At 40.6% G+C, this 23992-nt stretch overlaps 1 protein-coding gene across 3 annotated transcripts in view; it reads right to left on the reverse strand.

Annotated features, from left to right (window-relative positions):
- The window catches only part of tspan4a (tetraspanin 4a), a 126836-nt gene that overhangs the window by 28647 nt on the left and 74197 nt on the right, over positions 1–23992 (reverse strand). For all 3 annotated transcript variants that reach the window (XM_056373294.1, XM_056373287.1, XM_056373278.1), the window contains 2 exons: positions 22896–23087; positions 7320–7394 (listed from right to left, as the gene is read on the reverse strand). In XM_056373294.1, the coding sequence (XP_056229269.1) occupies positions 7320–7394; positions 22896–23087 (267 nt within the window). The remainder of the gene's footprint in view (positions 1–7319; positions 7395–22895; positions 23088–23992) is intronic.

Raw genomic sequence — 23992 nt, forward strand, 5'->3', positions numbered from 1 at the left:
GTGTTGCCTTTTTATATGAAGGTCACAGCTCTCGGCTATAAACTCTCATTCCTGTGGCCTTTTCTCTCTTTGCTCCCTCTGAAGGTAAAATCCACCTTTCACTCCTGTTTTCTGACAGTTGTCAAAAGTCGTTCCTGTGAATGCAGGAAACCACTAACTTTAGCAGGAGTAGATGAGTCGAGCTGGGGGTGGGGGGGGGGGGTGGAGTCAGTACAACAAAAAGGTGATTGACAGCTCCTCGTCAGAAAATAACTGCGCCCAACATCACAGACTGATGACACATAGCAGTTTAAGAGTATCTGAGGGCAGAGTTTTTTCTTTAATTTTAACCCATCAATGTCAAGATGAAACCTTTCGCTACAGGGCCTTTGTTGCAATCCCCGTTTGAACTCAGAGATCCCAGCAGATGTAGGAGTCTGCGGTGTTTCACTGTCGGTGTCGAGCACGTATTGGATTTGAATTTTAAATCAAAGATTGTTCATAGTTCATAGATTTATCTGTTTGATTGATGTCTCTTCAGCTGCTCGCACGGCACAGGGTGAAGCGAATACGTCTGAGCACCCACCAGCAAATACTGATATTTGGTTTCATTCTAAAACTAATAAGATACGATTCATATATCTGTTGCAATGTAAATGATTCTAACGTGAGACACCGTCTACATCAGTGTGCATAAACACACTGCTACTCAGCTATTGATCTGGGTTTGGGTCATTTATGTAACAGACTCCAACTCTTATCAATAAAGTTGCATAACAGCTTTATATGTACCTCAGGGGTAAGTTATCAAGATGCTCTATAGCAAGTATTGCCAGTAATTTCTATTACTTTTATTGACCCACTCAAGTGTCAGCATTTTCGATTGGTTGGTTTCCATCCAGTGTTCACGCCATTACTTTTCTTTGAGACCTTTTAAAATCCCTGCAGGGTGTTTGAAGAGTAAAGAATCAGTCTCCTGCCTTAAGTACGATTACGACTGCAAATATATCTACTATTAACAACACTATCATAACTATTATATATTATATATCCCTGCTGCACTCAGTTTCTCAATCAGTAAGTATTTAGATCCTTCAATATAAGTAGCAAAGCCACATTATAAATACTCCAGTACAATCTGTATTCAAGGAGAGTACAATTACAAACCCTCATTAGAAAAATGCTCTGTATTAATATTAATGGAAAAAAAAAAGATGTGAGAAAGAAAGCCTGAGCGTTATTCCATAATAGAGGAACTGTAGAGCTACAACCAACTCTTATTTTAGTTATTAATACATCTGCTAATTATTTTCTCTAATAAAATTATTAAAAAAACAAATATAGAAAACCATGAAAACTAGGAAATATTCACTTTTTGAGAAGCTGGCTTTAGTGACTTTTGGCCTTTTTGCTTAAAAACCAACTTAAACTTTAATGAATTATCAGAATTGTCTGCAGATTAATTTTCTCCTAATCGATTGATCAATCAATCATTTCAGCTGCGGAGCTCTGGTTGGTTTTCAGTTGCCTGAGGAAATAGTTAAAGCGCCATGAACAGCGTGGACACTGACTGCACTTCTTCCGCTATATCAACAACAGCACCTACTGCATGGGAATACATGGAGGCAGTGTATTGGTTTTCCTCGGGGCCGAGTGGGCGTGAACAAACTGAGATTTACTGACACTTCCTGTTAATTTTCTTACACCTGTTCAGAGAGAGAGAAGTCACACCTTTGAACACTAAAGGAGTCGTTCTTTTTCTACTGTATTCATGTGAAGTTTTTATCAAGAATCGATCCCGCTGAGGATTTATGGCTGTACACAGAAATACTGTAGCCGATACTCTGCAACGTACACCTTTGTCATTCTACATTACTACACAGAGCTGCTCTGCAGAGGTCTAATTAGAATAAGTGTGTGTGTGTGTGTGTGTGTGTGTGTGTGTGTGTGTGTGTGTGTGGTCCATCCAGGCCTTTGCTGTTGCTGCTACAGCTGCACTTGTAGCATGTCATGAGCAAGCTAGCTGTGGTGTCAGTTGAGGACAGCTTTGAGCTGCCACATTAATAACTTCTGGAGGTGTGTTTAGACTGAACACCGTGCAGCTTTAAAAAAAAAAATAGAAAGAAAGAAAAAGTTCAACTCGAATGAAAAATGTGAATCTGTGTGACTGCAGCGTGCAGAGAGGAGGAAGAGGAGGAGGAGGAGGATGGTGACAGGAGGAAAGAACAGAAGAGTAGGAGATCCTGGTAAGAGTTTAAGCTGTAGAAAATATAGATGGTGTCACACAGTAAATATGATCGTTTCCTACAGTGTTTTTCTTTAACCAAAGTTTGACTTGAGCTTCATGTGTGTGTGTGTGTGTGTGTGTGTGTGTGTGTGTGTGTGTGTGTGTGTGTGTGTGTGTGTGTGTGTGTGTGTTGGGGCTGGTCGTCGTGTGGACGTGTTTACAGAGATGTTGGTAATTAGACGTCATTGTTTGTCCAGTGTTCCTCCTGCTTGTTGTTCGAGCGACTTATTAAGATGTTTTTATGCCGTTTTGTTTATGATGTGATCAGATGTGTGTTCTCTAAATATTATGACTATATTATTGGCTAAATTGACTTTTCAGCTTATTTCCCTCTTCATTAATTTTGTTGCAGTTATTTTTTGTCTCTTGATTGACTCATAACAAACTGTGGTCTCTAGCAGAGGGTAATGTTGGATATTGACTTTAAGGATGGAAGTATAGTATTTGAATTGCACACACACAGATTCTGTGAAGTGCTGCTATATTGCAAATAAAGCAAATGAACTTTACTTTATTGTAAAAGCGCAAAGACAAACATACATATTATACTAACAAGCATATAATTAGCTACTTAACCACACTCGTTAGAGGCTCATTAGACTTTATAATTAACTCTAGAATAGCAGGAAGCCAATGCAGAGACCTCTGAACTAATCATGAGATCAGATTCTCTCTACAACTCCACTACTACTACTGCCACCAAGACTACTATTGATAACAACACAGATGATGCTTGTTATGATGTTTGTAAATTGTTTGTAGTCCACTAATCTTAAAATGAAATATGGCTGGTGGTCAGCTGTATTTGTGTTCGTATCGTCTGATGTTAAAGCCACTCAGACCTCGTATAAAACATCCATCCGTCGGTTTCCATTGAGTCGGACTGTGACACTTTCAGTCACACGGGTTCCACTGCAGTTAACCCCAACGACCTTTTCAACATCTTTACAGGAACCAACAAATCGAAACAAAACATTGACCGTTTGAGCTTCATGCAAGATATGTGAACTGTTTGAAGTATTTTCCACCTGCGCCTCAAAGCTTTTATCAAGTCTAAAGCAGGTGTAATAAAGCGCACCACTGAGCGTGACCGTCCCCAACACCTGGGATGGAGTTCATCAACATGCACCTACGGCTGCGCTCTGTTTAAGTTACAGCGTCTGGAAGGCTTTGCATACAGGAGGAAAGGCATCGGCTTGTGATTCCTATAATGCAGGTTTGCTTTCAGGGAGTTACCATGGTGATGGAGGAGGTGGGAAAGAAGCAGCAGGTCCTGATAATCAGAGATAAACTAGGGCTCCTAATACCGTGGGATTCTGTAGAAGATAAAATCAAAGCAATACTGAAAAGGATGTAGAGCCACAAAAACATGCATGTGTGTACGATGTCACAGCTACAGCATCTGGGTTGAAAGTGCATTTAATGAAATGTCGGTTTAATATCAGAACAGTTTCTGTATTTAATGTAAATTTTTCCAAATAATAAAAACCTCCATGTGTTTGTTTTGAAGAAAAGAGGTTTGAACTTTGAAGCACTACACTGTGTATTTAAATTACACAGTCAAGACACTGAAATGCTGTTTATCAAGTCTTTTGTGTTTAATGCACAGACATTATTTTGTCATTCAGCTGTGTTACTGCCACTCCTGCAGTTAAACAGAAATCATACTGAGCTGTGCGATACCACAATAGAGTTAAAGCAAGATAATAACCCTCAAATGTTTTATCATTATAAGCAGCTGAAGTATTATTATGTGGGAGAGAGCACAGTGCCATGATTCATGAGGTGAATGCATCATTAAAAGGATGTACAGAACACATTTTCATTATCATCAAAAAATGTGTCAAACATTAAACATTTCCTTTCATTTTTCTCTTAATTTCTTCATCACATGCATGAGAAATAATTTACCACGACGCGTTTCTTATGTTCAGCCACTGTTGTTTGTTTGCAGCAGCAGCAGCAAAGAAACAGAGTGTTTCATTAAGAGATGCTTTCAAGCTCAGAACATGATTGAAGACCGGGCAACATTTTTTGCAGAGACAATTTTTGTGTTGGTTGTACAGTATCGGGTTGTATTTATATTTCAAGCAGCTAAAAAATAGATGTCATTTTTATTTAATAGCACATGAAAAATCACAGGAAAGGAAACAGCTTGATGTGCAAAACATGTAATTTAAATATCACACTGAGGGTTTGCGTCTTATCCCGTTACCCATCATCCATGACAATGATTTTTTCCAAGACTCAACCGAGACGTTTGAGTTGGATAACAACAACCAGACCTTAACTATAGGTGTAGTAATTCAGAAGCACATCATGAGTAGTACCTGCTGGTTGTGTTGTGTCAGTCAATACAAATAATGTTGCTGAATATACTTCATGATGTTATACTGTATAAGTTTTGTTCCGTTCTCCAGCTGGGCACACTTTACCCAGCAGAATAGAACTGTGAGGCTTGTTGAGTCTCCCGCTGCTTAAAAAAATATCAGTGGCAGTTTGGTAATGGCCACCCGTTCTCTCAAGCGAGTGATTTCCCTCAGTGCGCCAGCTCTGCAGAATATCTGGACCGTCCCTAAATTTTTACTGTGTTCTGTCGCTAATCGCCTCCTGGGTAGACCAAACTGAATAATTCAGAGGCTGAATAATAGGGTGCACTGAACATCAGGGAACGGGGATACTAAGAGAAAGGTGAGGCGTGACAAAAGACAACATTCATTAAAAGCTAAACAGAGCAATGCTGATTGGCTGGAGGCCCAGAGGAACGTGCCAGTGTAGAAAAACTAATTTGGTTACAAACTATGAAGGAAATACAACACACATCAGGCAATTATGTAATCATGCCGGAATTACAATAACAACGAGATAAAAGCTAGAACAAAGTGTAGACAGGTCCAAGGTCTGTGGTCGCAAACATAATTCAAACAGAAAGAGGGGAAATATCAAAGTAGGTTGTTGTTTACCAAAATGTACAAAGGCACTCAGTCAGGGTCGGCCTTGGCCTAAGTCTTCAGGGATAATCTTCTCTGTCCCAATGCATGAATAATGTAACGCAAGTGGTTGAGAAATTGCCAATGATTTATGATGGAGCTCTACATTTTGAGTCCACTTCACCTGGTGGTGGTTATATTAGATGCCTGCAGACGGGCCCAGTATAGTGTGCACTGAATGAAACGACAGCATCTGCAGGTTTCTTGTCAGATTTGATTATTTCATGTCATTAGAAGACACTGGAGCAGAGTGATGGGGTGAATAAATGCCTAAAGTCCTGTCAGCATTCAACAGAAGGATGTTCCAGTAATGGTGCTGAACAATCGATAAATAAATTGACCGACTGAAAAATAAATTTATATAAAAATAATGACCAACTTTGCAGCCCAACTGTTTATTATTGGAGAGAGACTAGTTTGCTGTACCCTGTGATACGTTGAACATTCAGTGGGTAATTACATGTTTTTGTCATATTTGACTTTGTCATTTCATTTATATTCAGTTATACCGTCAGTAGTTTTATGGATCATGAGTATATTTGTTAAAGATACCTGATAATCTGACTGATTTATCCAGTTTATTCATAAACATGTAACACAAACCGTTGTTAACCTCCGTCCTCCGTGCCGTGACGCTGTCCGTGGTGCTGAAGTCACAGACGGATTTATACAAACTCCTCATCTGATATTAAATTGTCTCTAAAGCAAATATCAAGAGCCCTCGGGTCAATTTAAGAGACGTATTGTATCAAAGTTCAAAGCGACTTCGGTTTCCTGAAGAAGTGAAGTAGCTGTTCTTAGAGTTAAATGTTACTTAGCGATCTTTGATCTCCATTGAAACACGTTGGGATGTATACGGGTGCCGTAGCTGACATTTTAACTGTCGCTGCTTATAGTCCGTAGTAGTAGTAGTTGTTTTCCAAGAAATCTATCAATTAATCTACAATTACAGTAATGGTAAATTGAATCCCTAAATGCTATACACCAAAATTGAAATGGTAATTGTATTGCTAACTGATAAGGGATCAGTCATGACATCATATTAAAGCAGTTGTTTGTTCAGCGCTGTTGTTGTTACTGTGTTTGCCGCGTTGCCTGTAATTTAATTTAACTGGTAATGTGATTAAAACACAACAGTATATGATGTGGACCTTTGATTCTATTGTTGTAGAAAGTTCAGGCTCTTTTGTTTGTTAAGAATCTAATTATAGTTTTCAGTGATGGTGTGGTCAGTGTTGTCCTCTGACTGTGGCAGCAGCAGCGCTACATTAGAAAATAACATACATATAATCTTCAAGGGCCTTAAGGCGTTTTTTAAGGCACTTTTAAACTTTTGAGACCTTTTGTAGCATCAACCCAGACTTACTTTGGGAATTGAATCCCCCCCTCCGCCAGGTAATCTCACTAATCTCACAGACTTCCACTAATACCCATTGTCAAGATTGTTATTGTTAGAATTGTTATTCTCTGTCTGATAGATGTTCATGGACATAACAGGAGTTTCACATGAGTCTTTAGGGTTTATAATATGCAGTTCCACACAATAATATGTCATATTTACATTATTTTTTTAAACAAAAAATCCAAATCCAGCCCTCAAACCTTTTAATTAAGATTAAGATGGATGGAATTCAGCATGCCCTTTCAATGCATTATTAAAACCCTAGTAGAAAATGTGAAGGGATTACAAATTCATATTAGGAGAGGGATAGCTCATCTGCTTCTTTTCTCTAGCCTGACTTGTTTATTTACAGGGGAAATCATTAAAAATAGATGAGCTCAGATAAATTGAGATTTATTAAGAAGGAGAGGAAATTATGACGGTGTATATTTTTCCGGCCATAGCCCAAAGACGTCTCCCCGAGAGTGTGCAAAAACATCAAAAGATGATTCTCAGGCAGTTTCATTAAACCAATGTTTATGTAGAATGTCAGATGGCATTTTCTTAAACAGCGAACTACACCGCACTTATGAACTTTGAAACAACCTCACTGCTGAGGCTCAACATGTCAGTCTCTAAAATCACAGGATATAACATGATGAGAGCAATCAAGCTGTCTTACCTCATCTTGGTAGATGAAGAAAAGCATGATGGACAGAATCTCCAGGAAGAAGATGAGCAGGAGGAGGATGAAGAACTGTGGAGACACAAGGGGAAGAGGGAGAGGGCATTGAAGTCATTTAACACACTGTTTGTGAATGTGGAGGAGAAAACCACGAGGGGGATAATAGGGTTCTGTCTGTTCAGTATAAGTCGAAGATTTGTGTGTGAGAGAGTGAGAGGAAAAAGTAAGAAAAGAAAGAAAGAAATGGCCACAAAGTGTCAAGGAGAGAGAGTTGGCGAAGTAAGAACGATCGAAGAACTGTGGAGCCATTCGACCTCGATATTTCTAGCTGACAGGTCAAGAGAGCAGAGAGGGAGGGGGAGGAGGGACAATCAGAGCAAGTAGGACAGACTAGGAAAGGTGATATACAGTTTTCCTCTATCCACTTTTGAATTTGTTAAAGGAGACACGTATTATTCCTCGCCAGTCCCCACCCACTCCTCCTCCTCCTCTATGGCGACCGGGATAAGCTGGCTGATGGGTGATACATCTTGTTCCTGTGGCCCCGTGTGAGTGCTTAAAACAGTTACGAGCTCATCCATCAACTACTCTGCTGGGACACGGCTCTGTCTCTCACATGGGAGTGACTGTCTGAACCGGGGAGGGCTGAAATATTTTTCAGACAATGTTACAACGTTGTAGACGGTCACTAAAAGATCTGGATGAAATGGCTTTAGATTATTAGCCATTAACTGTGCTGCATTTTGGAGAAAAAGGCTTATAAACTTCTTTTATCCCAGAGTCTACTGGCGTCATATCTCTAAGGATGGCGCTGGATTGGTCAGTCTGTCGGAGGTCACATCTACTACTGTGATGATCCCAACTGCAGAAAGAAAACCAAGATGATTTTCACACAAGTTCTGTAATTAGAAATAACGTCTTTTTTCTTTTAGATAATTTCTAAGCAGATTTGTGGATGTGTATTCATTAAAATACAAGTTTCGTAATGAGGTGTGACAGAACGTATAAGACGAGACGGCAGAGCAGTACAAGTACAACTCCTCCAACCCGAACAAACATACAGGTTGTTTCTTCCTCTGATACGAGCCATAGGAGTGTCCCCTGAAATAGCCCCCCCTATGGCGGCAGGCGTACCGGACCCTGGTTGTCATGGTTACAGTATTAAACACGCGGACTGCACTGACCACCTAATGTTCATGGCTTGGTTAGGTTTAGGAAAAGATTGTTATTTGGGTTAAAATAAGTACTTTGTCAACATTAGACGAGCTTTGTTGTCATGGTTACAATAATAACAACGGACCGCCATGGACAATAGAAACAACATAAACTGCAAATTTCACATGGGAATCGAACACACCGCTCTCATGTGTCACATTCAACCATCCACCACCACCTCCTCCTCATTACTATGACCACTAGATGTTGCCTAGCAACAAAACCTAACTATGATGTCATAATAAGCTGCTGCACAGACGACCTGTGGGCGTAGGTTGAGGTTAGGTTTTTAACAGGACAGTCTTGTGTGTTAGCATGTTAACACAAACCTAAGAGAGTGAACAAGACAGTCAGTATATCTGTTAAACATCAGCTTGTGTGCTGACGTTAGCATCTCGCTCAAAGCATTGCTGTGTACAGCCTCTCAGAGCTGCTGCCGTGGCTACGACTCCTTGTCTTGTTGTTTTTGAGGGTGATGCATAGAAAGCACGAGACCATCTCAGAGGGTCAGAACAGATTTCTAAAGTAGAGATGTTGTTTTTCAAAGACATCATAGCTACACGTCCTCTGTGTATTCCAGGCGTTTGCTCGACAGTAGATGTGACTGTTGCTAGTTCACAAGACTGGCATTGAGCAGGGCTGTCAGTTGCCCCCGAGGTCTTTTGGCAGCACCTGCATGAATGAATCACTAAGCTTGGAAAGGATGAAAGCCTCGGTGGCAACACTGGAAAGTGAGAGACCGACGAGGTAACAAACTGATGGCAGCACACAGCCCACGGTGTGTTTGACTCTTTTCTGCTGTTTTCAAGAGTTGCTCTTGAATAAGCATCGGAAATCAATTTCTATTGTTCTGTCAAGCTTCATTTTTATGATCGATATGCCCTGTGTTGTATAAGATTTCAGGTAACCCCAATTTGGCGGGATTCGTAGGAGTTCTCTGAGGTGTGGGTTCATTTAAACTTAAGAAATATGCTCCATTTGAGAAAATCCCACCCCTCAGGCTGATAAATCTTTTAACAACCCACTGGATAATGTCAAAATGCAACACAGTCAAGAGAAGAAACTGCTATTTTCTCTCCAACTCTGAATATTTGACATCATGGAGATACACATTCTACCCCTGACAGTCACAATATTTGACTTTTTTGTTATTTACCATACTTCTACAACAAAGAAGAAGATAGTTTAGAAAGAAATACTGTAAATACTGAGAGAGACCGACTGACCGAGTCGGAGATTTACAAAAAATGGCAAAAGTCAAGTTTGAATTGGTGCCATTTCGGCTCTTTGTGTCATTTCTTGACCTGCTATTGATCTTTTGAAGGAATATCTTTTTCTACAACAGTCTCAAGAGAGTGAAGGGTCAGCTGTTTTGAAATTCACATTTATTATCTGGTCTAGAATTATAGACCAGAATCATGTTGCAACGGGCATTTCTTCCTATTGGATTGTTTCTTCCCACTTAGAGTTCACTCTATCGATTCTTGGCCACTAGAAGCAGACAGACCATGAATCCATGTGACAGACAAACTGCCCTGACAAATTATCACTGAGCTGAGTTCTCATGGAAAATAACAGCAAACTGTTGCTACCAAATGCTAATTATTTACACGTCCAGCAGAGAAGCATAATAATCACACCGAGCTGCCATCACATTTTCACCTCATCTTTCAGTCTGACACACATACCAGCAAGTTTCTGTAACTATCCAGTTCACAAAGACGACGTAACATTCGTCTAATTGATAGAAAAATAATCACAATTTAAAGGTTAGTAAAGCTATTAAAGGTCCATATTTTACACTTTTCTGGTGTTTTATTTAAAGATATCCATAAGAGGATGTGGTTTTAAGCTCTAGTAACAACAGGTCAGTGAGCCAATCAGAAGAGAGGAGGCTCTGAGCCTCTATTCTGATTGGCTGACTGTTTTCTGAATGATCCAATAAAAATATAGCAGATTTCAGGTAAAACACTCAGAGAAACCAAATCCTGCAAAGGTTTGGATGGTGGGTCCAGGTGGGCGGGGCTTGGTGACTGCTTTGTTGTGACATCACAAAGTACCAGAAGTCCTGACGGCTGGTTTTAAGGCTCAGTTTCTGAATACAGGCTGTGTGCATTTCTCTGTGGACTGAGGCTTTGATACTTTCACAGTATTAATATAGAAGCTAGAGCTGATCTATAATCAAACATGCACCATTATTCTATATGGGACCTTTAACAACATCTGTTCTGCGTTTGTGGCCATTTTAGGTCCATTTTGTTGTCACAGTTGTTCTGGCTCCGACAGCTGAGAAAAGTGTCACAGACACAGCAAAAGAACAATTTGATTCACTGAAAAAAAATAACCAAACAAATAAAAAAACATCAGATGTCGACGGCAATTCAGAAGTGTGAAACCAGGCATCCGGCAGAAGCTTTTATTTGGAGCCATGTTTCCAGGTTTCCAGACATCTGACAAATGAAATACCAATATTCACTTTTCTTTTCGCTCTGGTTGGTCTGCAGCTTCAAGATGGTGGCATTTCTTCCCCAGCTAGTTGTGTACTTTGTTTATGGTTTGCTGCTGGGCAGGTAGAGCACAGTGGTTCCTCCGAATGTTTTTGCTGAAAACAGCTGCCTGCTGCAGCTGGACACATCACTCATAGTCGTTTGATTTAAAGTTGCTATAAGAAAGTTCTCTACAATCTTCAGCTTTAATATGTTGCTGTTTCACTTATTGATATTTGATTCATCTCTGACGGCTCCTGGGCGCATCATTTGCTTTTCCTAAACCTTTAAACTTTAACCTTAAAAAAACTATAAAATAACCATTAAAGCTGCAGAAATTTTCATATTCTTCATTCTCTCTCCTTACCACCATTTTACTCCCGGCCTCTTTATAGCGTTCTTGGGTGTTTCTTCAAGACCATGAAATCACACCAGAGAGCAAAGGGACATTGTTAAGAATGAGAAACTGATACTCACCAGCATTTAGAAAACAAACAGACCCATCCCCTGTGGCTCTCTGAATATTTCCCCATTAATCTGCTCTTAATAAGAAATTTCACTCCTCTTCGTTAGTGCACAGGCAATATTCAGACTCAAAAGGATAATTTGATGGCAGAAAACTGCATTTTGCATTTATAATACACTACAAGAAAGCCATCGAATTAGCTTTAGGAATTTCACACTGCTGCATTGAATGTGTTACCATTATCAAATGGGTTGCGGAAATTAGCTGTAAATGATAACGATCCATCTGTGAACTGTGTAGAAAGGCCAGTAATAATAAAAGCAATACCAGTGTGCTAATTAAGTCAAGTGCAGAGGAATTGTTCTGTAGGAGCGGCGTCATGATGAAACGTTATTCATTTAAAAGAACAGATTCAACTTCAAGTCGTGTTTATGATCATAAAAATATTGAAACAGTTTGTTGAACATTTGTCCTCTCTGAGTGAAAAGGAGTTTTTAATTGAGACCTTAAATAAAAAATAGAATAATTTGTTCCAAATGACTTTGCAAGGCTGTTGCATAACAAGACTGTAATGACAAAGTTGTTTATGTGACACACGCAGAGCAGGCAGTGGAAATACATTTGCATCTGCTCTCCTGTTGTAATCGTGGTAGCGTGTGCTTAGAGTGCGGTTTGTGTAAATGGACGTGGACACGGCATCTATCTCAGAAATTGAAGCAGGCCTTGTTTTGTTGTGTTGTGCACTTGGAGTCTCACTGTGATGAATTATTATAAACAAAAACTCAGATCCCATTACAAAAGGACCAAAGCAGGCTCAATATGTTTTCCCTGAGTTGTCATTATTCAAACTGAAATACGTTATTTTGTTTGCAGCAGTGGCTTCCAGCAGCATAACTACAGGAAAGATTTATAGGAGATCGGAATAAAAGGAAACAAAATGTTTTCATGGAGCAAAAAGCTTTACAGCTCACTAAACTGTTGTCAAGAATCAAGAGTTTTTCAAACTCATCACTGTCACTGTCAGTGGTGGAAGAAGCACTCAGATCTGTTACTAAAGTGCTAATAACATAATACAAAATAATCATAATAAAGTACTTTTTATTATTTATGACATTACATGAGATTATTAGTACTGATATACATACTAATTAATATATAGTTAGTCCCGTGGTTCCTAACCTAGGGGTCGGGTATCTCCAAAGGGTCACGAGATGAATCTGGAGGGTCGTAAGATGACGAATGGGAGAGGGACACATGTGACACGTTTATAGCTTTTCAGGCTTTTCTTTTATATTTATGTCACATTTTGCCACCATGGCGAATATAAGTCTAATATTTCCTCTCTGTTGGCTTTGTTTTGGTCTCGACCAACTCCTGGTGGAAATATCTGTCTGTATCTTGTTAGTGGTAGAGTATTTTCATTCTTATTCATAAATATTATTTTTATTCATAAATACTGAATGTATTTGCTTTGAGTAAATGTAATTTGTTACTTCCCTCCACTTTGTGTTTGTATGACATCCCTATATATATATAAAGCATCACACTTTCCAATATTCTCTGTATTGTAGGAATGCAGCTTTCATCCTCAAAATCCTTACCCTGAGCATGTTTCACTGGCAGAGCAATAGCAAGAAAAATTCATTTTGCCCCAAGACCTCTTATTATTCTTATCACCAGGTAACACTAAGAATTTCAAACTGGGAAAGCTGTAGTGTATTTTTTTTTCTCTTGCTGCTGCTCTCCGTGCGTAAGCCTATGAGATACCGATAGCACTGACACATGTAATGGTGCATGTAACCATGTCAGTCTATCACAACAGATATAAAACAGATCAGCAAAGTGGTCCTTTAAGACCTCTCTATTCCAGCCGTGGTGGGCCGGTGTCCTGCAGCTTCCTGTTCCATTACAGTTTTCTTCCACGAGAGTTAATGAACCACAGCTGGTCTGTATCTAACGGACGCCTTCGGGGAGGAACAAAAACCTGCAGGACACCGACTCTGGAGGACAAGAATAAAGCTCCTCGGGGTTACGCTTTTCTTGAATTATTCTCATGTCTGCAGCTTGTTTTATTGCAGCAGAATAGTTCATAGCACAGAAAACAGTGTTGCAATTAATCACCAGAGAGTTGGGATTTATGTTGGAATATTTACTCTAACATTTCAGTAGACTTTAATATACCCAAAGAACACCAGCTTTTTATTGGCCACTAAAATCTAAATGCAGATTGCATGCATTATGAAAATTTATTATCACACACTCAAGAGGCCATGTTGCATATATTTGTGTATTTATGTTGTGACTTGTTTGGCCGGCAGTGCTGATATCCCTGTTTAGCAGAGATTGATGTCGAAGGAGGGCCTCAGGATGAGAACTATAATCAAAGACCAGGCCCAGGGATTGATGCCTTTGTGTTCATCCATGCTGTGATTTCTACCTGGTGTGAAAGCTGCAGTGGCTCTTTGTGTGTTTTCAGAGCAGTAAGAGTGGTGAACCAGTCATGTCAGGCGCACAGTCCATCAGCGCCTCCTGAATCAATACCTTTTGGGATCTCGCAGCGCTGAGCGTGTTTGGAGAGAAGCCTTTGAGGTGTCAGCCACGGTCTTTTCATGTGGTGGGTCTAATCATTTTTACAGGCTCTGTATCTCAGACGTGCGTAAAGCTGCTCAGTGTAAACAATCTGCTCCATTTCCAACACACTGAACTGATTCTGACTAATTTGTGAGCAGATTAGGTCACAGATCTGCTACACCTCCTCTGTGCCCTTTGACTCGCTCTAGTATTGACTGTCCCAACTCACCGGTGTGAAACATGACTTTAATTACCTATTACCCTGATGAAAATTACATTTCTAGAGAAATTCAGTGTCCCCAAATGGCTCTTATTTTCAACTTAAAGGGACAGAGTATTGGATTTTGTTCCAAAATGTGGCTTAATGTCTGTCTGGTGCATTGCACTCAAATGCTGAAAAGCACATTATCTTTAAAGCACCTGAAACACCTGGCTCTAAATCAAAAAGTATTTCTCTACGACACAACAGCCAGAGTTGCATATATGAGGGTAACTACACTTACAAGTTCTGCTATAAACCTCTCATATTTAGAAAATAAATAAATAAAAAAACACAACAGAGGAGTGAGTTGAAAACCACTGAGCCTTGTGGCTGTAGTGGTTTGTGCTGTAGAGGGTCAGGGGAGACGGACACTGACTGACCAGCACTCAGTGCAGCATGGATGGTGATGTAGTGCCGATAGTTGGAGCTAGCCAGCCATGATAAGCTCCTGTCGGACTCTGTGTCTCTGCGGGAATCACGGGCGGAGCGATGACAGTCACTGTCATGGCTTTGTGAGAGAGTCGCTGAGAGGCTTTCTGTGCCACAGGTGGGGCAGGAGCTCGACTACGAGACGCTGATCTGTGTGTCAGTACATAGTTGTAGCTGTGCTGTTCGTCACAGTTCACGTTACTGTTGATGAGCCCTAAATATTCTGTGAACCTCATACAGCGCAGTTATTGTCGAGTCTGTGTGTTGCTTATCAGCTTTGATAACACAAACCTGTGTGTTCTGCCGGTTTTCTGGTATTTAGACTTTTCGCAGCAGCTGACATACGATGCAGACCTTGGGGTCTTTCCTGTTTCATCACAGTTTGGGACGGGTGAGGAATTTGTCTGAAACAAACTTTCAAATCCAAATATGCTTGTTGAAATCACTAACTTCAACCAACAAGATGCCAACAGGGATCAATGTGATTATGTGTTTGGAGACTGTCTTTAAGATGGCTGGATATATCAGGTTACCATACAAACATTATATGTTAGCAGCAGTTAGCTGTAACCAAATGTAATGCTAATAAACAGCACCTTGTCATATTCTCCTCAGGTTATCCTGAAGTTTGTACCTTTGACTTTTGTAATGTCGCGTTAATTCTGCCTTGTTTCCTGTTTTCCCCGCTCCTTCGTCTGAGGCCTGAGTCCAACATACCCAGGATATCTTTTCGTTATCTGGCTTACCTGAACCTAACACTGTCCGTCCTGGATAACCTGAACTACGAAGCAGGTTATCCACTGATTCAGTTAACGAGCACGTTCATGTGACAGAGGCAGAGTTGTTAATTATAAGCAACATCATCAGAACTGTGAATAAAGAAGTTAATATCATCCGAGAAGAAACACTGGTTTTGTCAAACACTTGTAGCTGTCTTAGTATTGTAGCTTCTGTTTTTTAGTCAAGTGCATTTTTATTTGTATAGCTCTAATTCACAACATAAGTTATCTCAAGGCACTTTTCAAATAGAGCATGTCTAGATCGTTTTATAATATTATTTACAGAGACCCAACAATTCTCACCAAGAGCAAACACTTGGCGACAGTGGCGAGGAAAAACTTCCTTTAGGAGGCAGAACTGGACTCGGGGTCAGCGGCCGGCTGCCTCGACTGGTTTCTAACAGTTTCTCCCCACTCAGCGAGACACCTGCAGAGAAACCAACTCTGGTTATTGGCAGCTCTATTTTGAGAAAGGTGATGTTAGCGACACTGCTGACCAGACTTAAATGCATTCCTGAGGCCAGAGCAGGTGAAACTGCTGCCTAGTGATAAGTGTGAATACAGTACGACTGCAATTCACATTGTTGATAATGCCATCTGATTACGCCAATCGGAGGTCACCAAGATTAATGTGGAGTTGGGGTATATGCAGACAGTATCGGACTCTGTAGAGTTGGGCCCCTGCCAGCGGTGACATTTACAGCTGCATGTCCTCATTCAACCTCTGGCTGACGAGGTGGTGTCCAGCAAACGATGTGGGCTTTGTAGATAATTGGAGGACTTTCTGGGGTAAACCTGGTCTGATTAGGAGAGACGGCGGACATTATAAGAAAGCCAATTCCATGACAACCCAGAGCGGAGACTGGGCAGCAGAGTCTCACACGCTTCCATAAACCTGATGGAAACTGCATCTGCCCCCCGACCACCTTATTAAATCAAAGGTAAACAGAAAGGAAGTCAAACATAAAAACCTAATAAAAAGTAGCACAACGGGTATCACAAAACCAAAAAGATAGGATTATTATCCTCATCTGAATCCCTACTAGTCAATGATCTGATAGCTGATAGCTGATCATCACATTGATCTACTCTGACTGAAACCTGGTAGCAGCAGAAAGAATATGTTGGTCTAAATGAATCAGTACTCATATTACTCATATTAATTCTCACGTTCCTCGGTCGCAGCGATTTGTTCTTCACCCCAGCTCATTAATCAACCCTAAACCTAAACTAAGTCACAACTCATTTAAAAGCCTTATTCTTAGTCTTTCTCATCAGAGCTGGAAAACACAAAAACCAGTCCTACCGGTTACTGTATGTCGTCCAGCTGCGCCTCACTCCTTATCCAAGTTAGTTCTTAGTACAGATACAGTCCTTATAGTGGGTGATTTCAACACTCATGTAGGTGTTGATAACGACGGCCTCAGCTCTGCATTTAATTCACTCAATTGTCTTCAACATGTAAATGAACCCAGTCACTGTTTTAATCTCAGCCTCGATCTTGTTCTGACAAATGGCAGAGGAATTGAACGTGACAATATTTTCCTCTTTTTTTCTGACTATTTCTTTATTAACATTTGAGTTCACAGTAATTGATTACACAGCATTTTGGGGGGGAAATGCTTACAGCAAGTGTCTAACTCATAGTGCTGTTACCAAATTTAAAGAATTACATCATTATTTAGTGTCAGTTAGTCTGTTAGTTAGGACAGCTACCTCAACTTTACACCCACACGAGTCGATGATCCTGTTGATAGCGCTGCAGCTTCACTGCGTACAACACTCGACACTGTTGCCCCTCTGAAGAGGAGGGTAGTGAGTCAGAGGAGGCTAGCTCCGGGGTAAAATTCACAAAAACAGATTTGACGAAAGCTGGAGAGGAAGTGGCATTCCACCGATCGAGAGGCATTTCACAAAGCTTGGAAAGATAGTCTATTAACATACAGAGAAGCCTACATTAAGCCAGAACCTCCTATTATTCATGGTTAACAGACAGTCACACCTCTGTTGAACTGTCTGTTCCTTTAACCCTCAGTAGTAATGACTTCATGAGCGTCTTTACAAATACAAATACAAAAACAGTGATTATTAGAGAAAAAAAAACTGACACAGATGTATTGACTAGTGCGGCAACCTTGGAATCCTTTATGTTTAGGCTCTTTTCTCTCCTATAGATCTCTCAGAGCAAACCTCAACAGTTTCTTCATTGAAACCATCGACTTGTTTTCTAGACCCTGTTCCATCGAGGCTGTTCAAGGGTGTTTTTCCTTCTATCAACACTTCTGTATTAGATCACATCAACTTATCTTTATTAACAGGTTATGTATCACAGGTCAACCTCTACTTAAAAAGCCCACTGTTGTTTTAGCCAATTGCAGACCCATGTCCAACCTCGCCTTTATTTCTAACATCCATCTATGTGATTATTTGTATAGGAATGGTTTATTTGAAGATTTTCATTCAGGATTCATCATAACACAGAAACAGCTCTGGTCAAGGTTACCAATGATCTCCTCATGACCTCGGACAATAGACTCATCTCTATACTTGTCTTATTGGATCTTAGTGCTGAATTTGACACCATTGATTGCAGGATCTTATTACAGAGACTAGAACTTGTCATTGGCATTAAAGTAATCACACTAAGCTGGTTTGTCCATGTTGATAATGACTCTTCAATGCACAAAAGAGTTAGTCATGGAGTTCCACAAGGTTTTGTGCTGGGACTAATACTTTCCACCCTATATATACTTCCCTTAGGCAATATTATCAGGAGGCACCAAATAAATGTCCATTGTTATGCAGATGACACCCAGCTGTATTTATCTGAAGCAAGATGAAACTAATCAGGTGGTCAAACTTCATACATGTCTTAAAGACATAAAGACCTGGATGACCTGTCTTAGCTTCATCGGCTCCCTATAAAATCCAGAGTAGAATTTTAAAATCCTCCTCCTCACTTACAAAACCTTTTAATGGTCTTTAAGAGCTCATAGTTCCCTATTATCCGTACGGTTTACTGTGGTTCCCAGAGTTTCTAAGAGCAGCATGGGAGGAAGAGTCTTCAGGCTCCTGTCCTGTGGAACCAGCTCCCAGTCTGAGTTCAGGAGGCAGACTCCGACTCTACATCTAAGATCAGGCTTCAAACTTTCCTCTTTCTTAAAGCTTATAGTTCGAGCTGACTCAGGTGAGACCTAAAGCTGCTCTTAGTGATGCTGCTATAGGCCTGGCCTGCTCTCTCTCTCTCCCTTATGTTTTATTATTATTATTATAATTATTATTATTAATTAGTGCTGCTAGCGTTGCTGCTCTTATTGTTGATAGCACCCTTACACCTGTGGGTATTACTATTATTATTTTCACTACAACAATCAGTTTGCGCGCTTAAATACGACAGTTTATACAGCTGTTCCCGAAGCAGACGGCCGCCCGCCCTGGATTGTGTTGGAGGTTTCTTCCATTAAAAGGCAGTTTTTCTCTCCCTTGTTGCCAAGTGCTGCTCATTGTGGGGACAGTTGGGTTTCTCTCTCTTGTCAGGCCTTGACCTGACGCTGTCCTGCGCCTTGAGAGAATGGAAGTTGTGATTCGGCATTATATGAATAAAATTGAACTGACTTGAATTGAATTGATAAACCAAATATTATGAACATGTGGTGCAGATTAAAAAAAAAAAAAAACGACTGAAATGTTCATTCATAATAATGGGAAATATATAAGTGTGTGTTCATTCTTCTAATCAAAGACGGTGTGTTTTATTTTCGGTTACTGACACTGACAGTTTTTCGTGATACTCTGAGCTGCAGTGATGGAAGAAGAGAGTAAAGGCATCGACAGTCAGGATTCCTGTTGGGATTAAAGAATATTCATTCAATTAAAATGAAGCTATAATAGTTATTATATATTTATTTAGAGCGACAAACTCTGCACTCCATTTGTTAGAACTCTTTTGTTCCCGTCGGGATCCTATAGGAATGATGACCCAGTTTTTCCTGTGATGTGATTGGTCAGTTGTTTGGTTGTTGACAGGTCTTGATGTGATCCTGTTGCAGAGCAGGTTAGGAGTTCAGTATAAGTTACCATGGTGATCTACCCTGGTAGGAAGTGAACCCCCCTTGTAGGACTGAAAACCCAGGGTGTCTTTGTTCTACCTTGTTGTGCTTCCCAGCTATTCTCTCGTGTTTGATTCCCCGGTTCGTGACGTTGCCTTGTTTTTTGGCTCTTGGATGTTTGCCTACTCTTGCCGCCTGGTTGTGTTCACCTGTTTAGGACCGACTATCTTCCTGGCTGTTCGGTTAAGACTTTGCCTTTTTATGAACTTTTCATCGTCTCCCGAGAGTTTCTCCGCATAAGTGTTGTAACTTTTTATCAAAGCACCAGATGTTTTGTGATGCAGATGCTCATCTGCTGTGCTGATGATTCGAGAGTTTCTCATCCAAGCGAGACTTGGAAGAGCTCCAACACTCACCTAATATTGTCTGTGCAGAAAATGAACAGAACTTTTTCTTTTAGAAACGTAGACACCTCCTTGCATCCTTCCACAAATACTATTGTTTTAGCTTTGGCCAAAAATAGCGTTTTCGTCGCTTATAGTGTGAAGCTGATTGAGGAAGTTGTTCTTCAGGAAATTTTAAAGACTTCTTGTTTGAGTGATCAGTTTCCACACTGATGCACTTACAACCCACATTCCTTTATAGCTTTATCTAAAGGCTCCTGCAATACTAATCTGTTAAAAAAATGTTTGTATGAAGTTTTACATTCATGTAAAAAGCTGGAATCTCTTTGAAGTCCCTATCACAGAATTGCAAAAGCATATTTTAAAAACTGGAAATCAGTCACTCTTTGATGCTACAAATTACAAGGCTCACAAAAGGCAATAATAATTTTGCCAGCACAGAGCACTAGTGTTATTCTGCAAATATCTCACAGTGATGTTGCAACACTCCGTGTCCCTCATCAGCGATCAACATGCTAATTAGCCCTGAAATTTGAAGGGAGAAGAGTCTTTTCTAATCTGCATGAAGAACGGGCCGCTCTGTCACTCATTATGGCAAACTTGTAATTCACCCAGTCTCATTATATTGACACAGTGCAGGAACTGGTCTGGTCACTGTGGGGAAAATGTCATGGATCATGCTAATGATCGACACTAAGACTCATTCCCACAGAGCTAATAATTGCTTTCTCCGGCTGTGCCATTTCTATAATGATTAATTCTATTTTTCCCCACACACAATTATTCTTTCAGATAAATGCGGTGCAGTGTTGGTGCCTGATTGAGTTTGTTTGTTTATCAAAATACTTATGAACCTTGTGAGGATCTGTTGTTCACACTTTATCACGGACGCCCGGTCCAACATCGGAGATCACGCAGCTCAGAGTTGGGATAAATTAGAGCGTAAAATGTTTGATATTTGATGTCAAACACTTCCTGTCTTCTGACTTGCACATTAGTGAGTATAAATCTCAATTTAGCAAAGACTGTCAAAACTGTCCTGCTTTAAACTCACACCCTATCAAAATTTAACATGGCACACAGGCTTTAAAAGATACATGATGGATGTTTATTAAGACCTTTTCTTCTTTCAAATTTTCATTTTTGGCAAATCTTTAACTGCTCACCACACTAGTGTTATTCATATTAGTGGTGATACATTATAGTAATGACCAACAGGTTGAAGGTTCAGGGCAGCATTTGACATTTAGTCTTAAGTTTTGGCTAATATTAAGAGCTTGCTTTGCAGCGTTTGTAACTTTTGGATATATTTGAATAGTGGGCTGTTCCACATTTCAGCTTTTAAAATAAGCAGCACACAGAATTCAAATGGGTTCTGGGGTGGGTCCATGGTTGCCAGTGCCAATGGCAACAAGCCTTAACCCCTGTACAGCATTGTAATAGAAATATATTGAATCATTTTCTTCGTTACATAATGTTTTATCCGCCGTTCATTGAGCTTCTTCAGTGTCATGAAACAGCGTGACTCTGGATCGCAATGTGTCAGGAATGTCAAAGAGTCTCCACAGACTAATATTCATGAAAACAGTCATTGACACAACATTCAACCCGCAGCGCTGACGGAGATCTGGAGAGTTTTCTGTGCAAAGCAATTTCACAAAAGTACCATTGTGGCAACATGTGCAGTGGGAAATAACAAGATATTGTCAATGTCCCTTAATTTAATGTAATGTAATAGAGGTTATATTGCACAAATGTTTCCCGCCCTGTTTGCCTTGATTGAGCTGTTTATGTGTTGTTATTATTATAAGTGTACAATAGTGAAGTTGTGTTATTGTGAGCTTGTCTCTCTCACACACACACACACACACACACACACACACACACACTTACACACACACACAGACACACACACACACCTAAGGACAGAGCTCTGTCTTAACAAGCTGTAGACAGGCCATTATTTACACAGTTAGCAACAGGCTGAGGGTGAGAACTTCAGTCATTAATTTACCTGCCTGTGGCATAATAATGTTAATTCTGTTGGTTTGTTAATTAACAACAAAGAACAACTCCTGTTGTTGCAGCGTTTGGTCTTCCTCCGGATAAACGACTTAGCTGGATGATCACATGACATCATTTTCAGACAGGCAGTTGGCAGCTAGCTCAGGTGGATAACAGTCCGTAGTTTGAATCTCCCAGTAAATCTTCAAAATTATCACATCATTGTCTCAAGCTTAAATATTCAGAGTCCTGGCCTTCATGATTTGGGGCTGTGCTGTTTGCGGCGCCCCACCTCTTTGCTCATTTTCGAATTAGCCGGGAGTTGGGGGCGGAGTCAGCCACTGTCAAAATGGCGATGATGAAGCAGCTCAAGACTGCTCTTCAGAAACCCGTGGGTGACGTCACGGAGGCTTCGTCCATCTTTATTTACAGCTTGTGTGTCATTAGCAGCCTTCAGTCACATATGAAAACCTTTTACTCTGCCACTTCCTCAGTCGTACAGCGACACATCCAACAACCCAACACACACTGTAGAAACTCCAACTACATAATAACTCAAGGAGCTTCTACCTTTTGATTTTGTGTTCATTGAGTTTTTGTCTATACAGTCACACAGTGATTATTTGGACCTGTGCATTTATCACAAACAAACCTCAAACGCTCAGCCAGACAGCAGCTATAGTCAGGACTGAATGTAAGAGCTGGTCATGAAATGGATATACTGTAGGTTCAATCACCACTGTGTCTCATCAATCTGTGATTGCATGAAAATTGTATGAGAATGTCAAAGCTTATTGCTCTATGAAAAGTTAGTGACGTATTTGTGATCCCAGCAACAACAAGCTGAGAAGATCATCACATTAACACACCTTGGTGTTTAAAGTTAACAAGCCTGACGAAGAACTTACCGTCAGCAGCAGAGGACGGCTCTCCTTCACAGCTCCCACACAGCCCAGACAGCCAATCACCATGATGATGGTCCCCACGGCGATGAGCAGGTTGGCCGCTGACAGGGAGGGAAGGGATGATGACAGGGTGGCAAAGTTTCCCTGGGTCACCGAGAGCCAGACTCCGACGCCCAGTATGCCGCATCCTCCCAGCTGCCGAGGAAACACAAAGAGGAAAAGGCGGAAAGCTGTCAGCGTGCTAACAACACGGCCAAACTCACCCTCACCACAAACACACAGTCAAACGTGGCGGTGCGTAGAAATATTTGCTGACTCGTCGTGGCTTTCTGTTTGTCTGCCAGCGGAGATTGAAGAAGGAAAACATAAACAACAGCAACAACTGGGGTAAAAGATCAACAGAGGCGGGAGAGCAAACCAAGCCACCCACTTTAAACTCCTAACTTCTACATTCGGAGAAAATACGCTCATTTGCTTTTTTAGCAGAGAATTGCAGAGGAAACAGATTCCACTCTGATGTCTGTCAGGTAAGTATAAGATTATAGTCAGCAGCCAGGTGAGTCGTTACGTCCCCCACTATTTCTTGCCAGCAAACATTAACTACCTGAGGATTTGTTGGCTGCCTGGCGACTGGTTCCTGCCAGGAAATAGTCCCGCTGTCAGTCACTGGAATTTGATTCTCAGCTTTAATGAGATAACGTTGGTGTTAGCGACTAGCTGTTTCCACCTGTTTCCTGTCTCTATGCTAAACTTAACTAACAGACTGCTGGCTGTACCTTTTTATTACATGTATATATATATAGTATATGTACTGTGCAGGGAAGACAGTGGTATCTATCTTATCCTCTAACTCGCAGCGAGAAAGCAAATAAGTGTATTTCCCAAAATGTCATACTGTTCCTTTAAGGTCACTTTCACACCTGGAGTTCGCTTCACACAGTCCCGACCAAAGAGAAAAGATAAGTGATGCATTGTTTTCTCTTGCTATGTTTCATTTTCACCCTGGTTTATTACAAATCATGAAGCATAGACTGGGAGGGACTGACGTGTTATGAATAATGAGCAGAGACAGAGGTGTGTTCGTGCTGTAATATTACAGG

Source organism: Seriola aureovittata, chromosome 1 (genome assembly GCF_021018895.1).
Source record: "Seriola aureovittata isolate HTS-2021-v1 ecotype China chromosome 1, ASM2101889v1, whole genome shotgun sequence".
NCBI classification, from domain to species: domain Eukaryota; kingdom Metazoa; phylum Chordata; class Actinopteri; order Carangiformes; family Carangidae; genus Seriola; species Seriola aureovittata.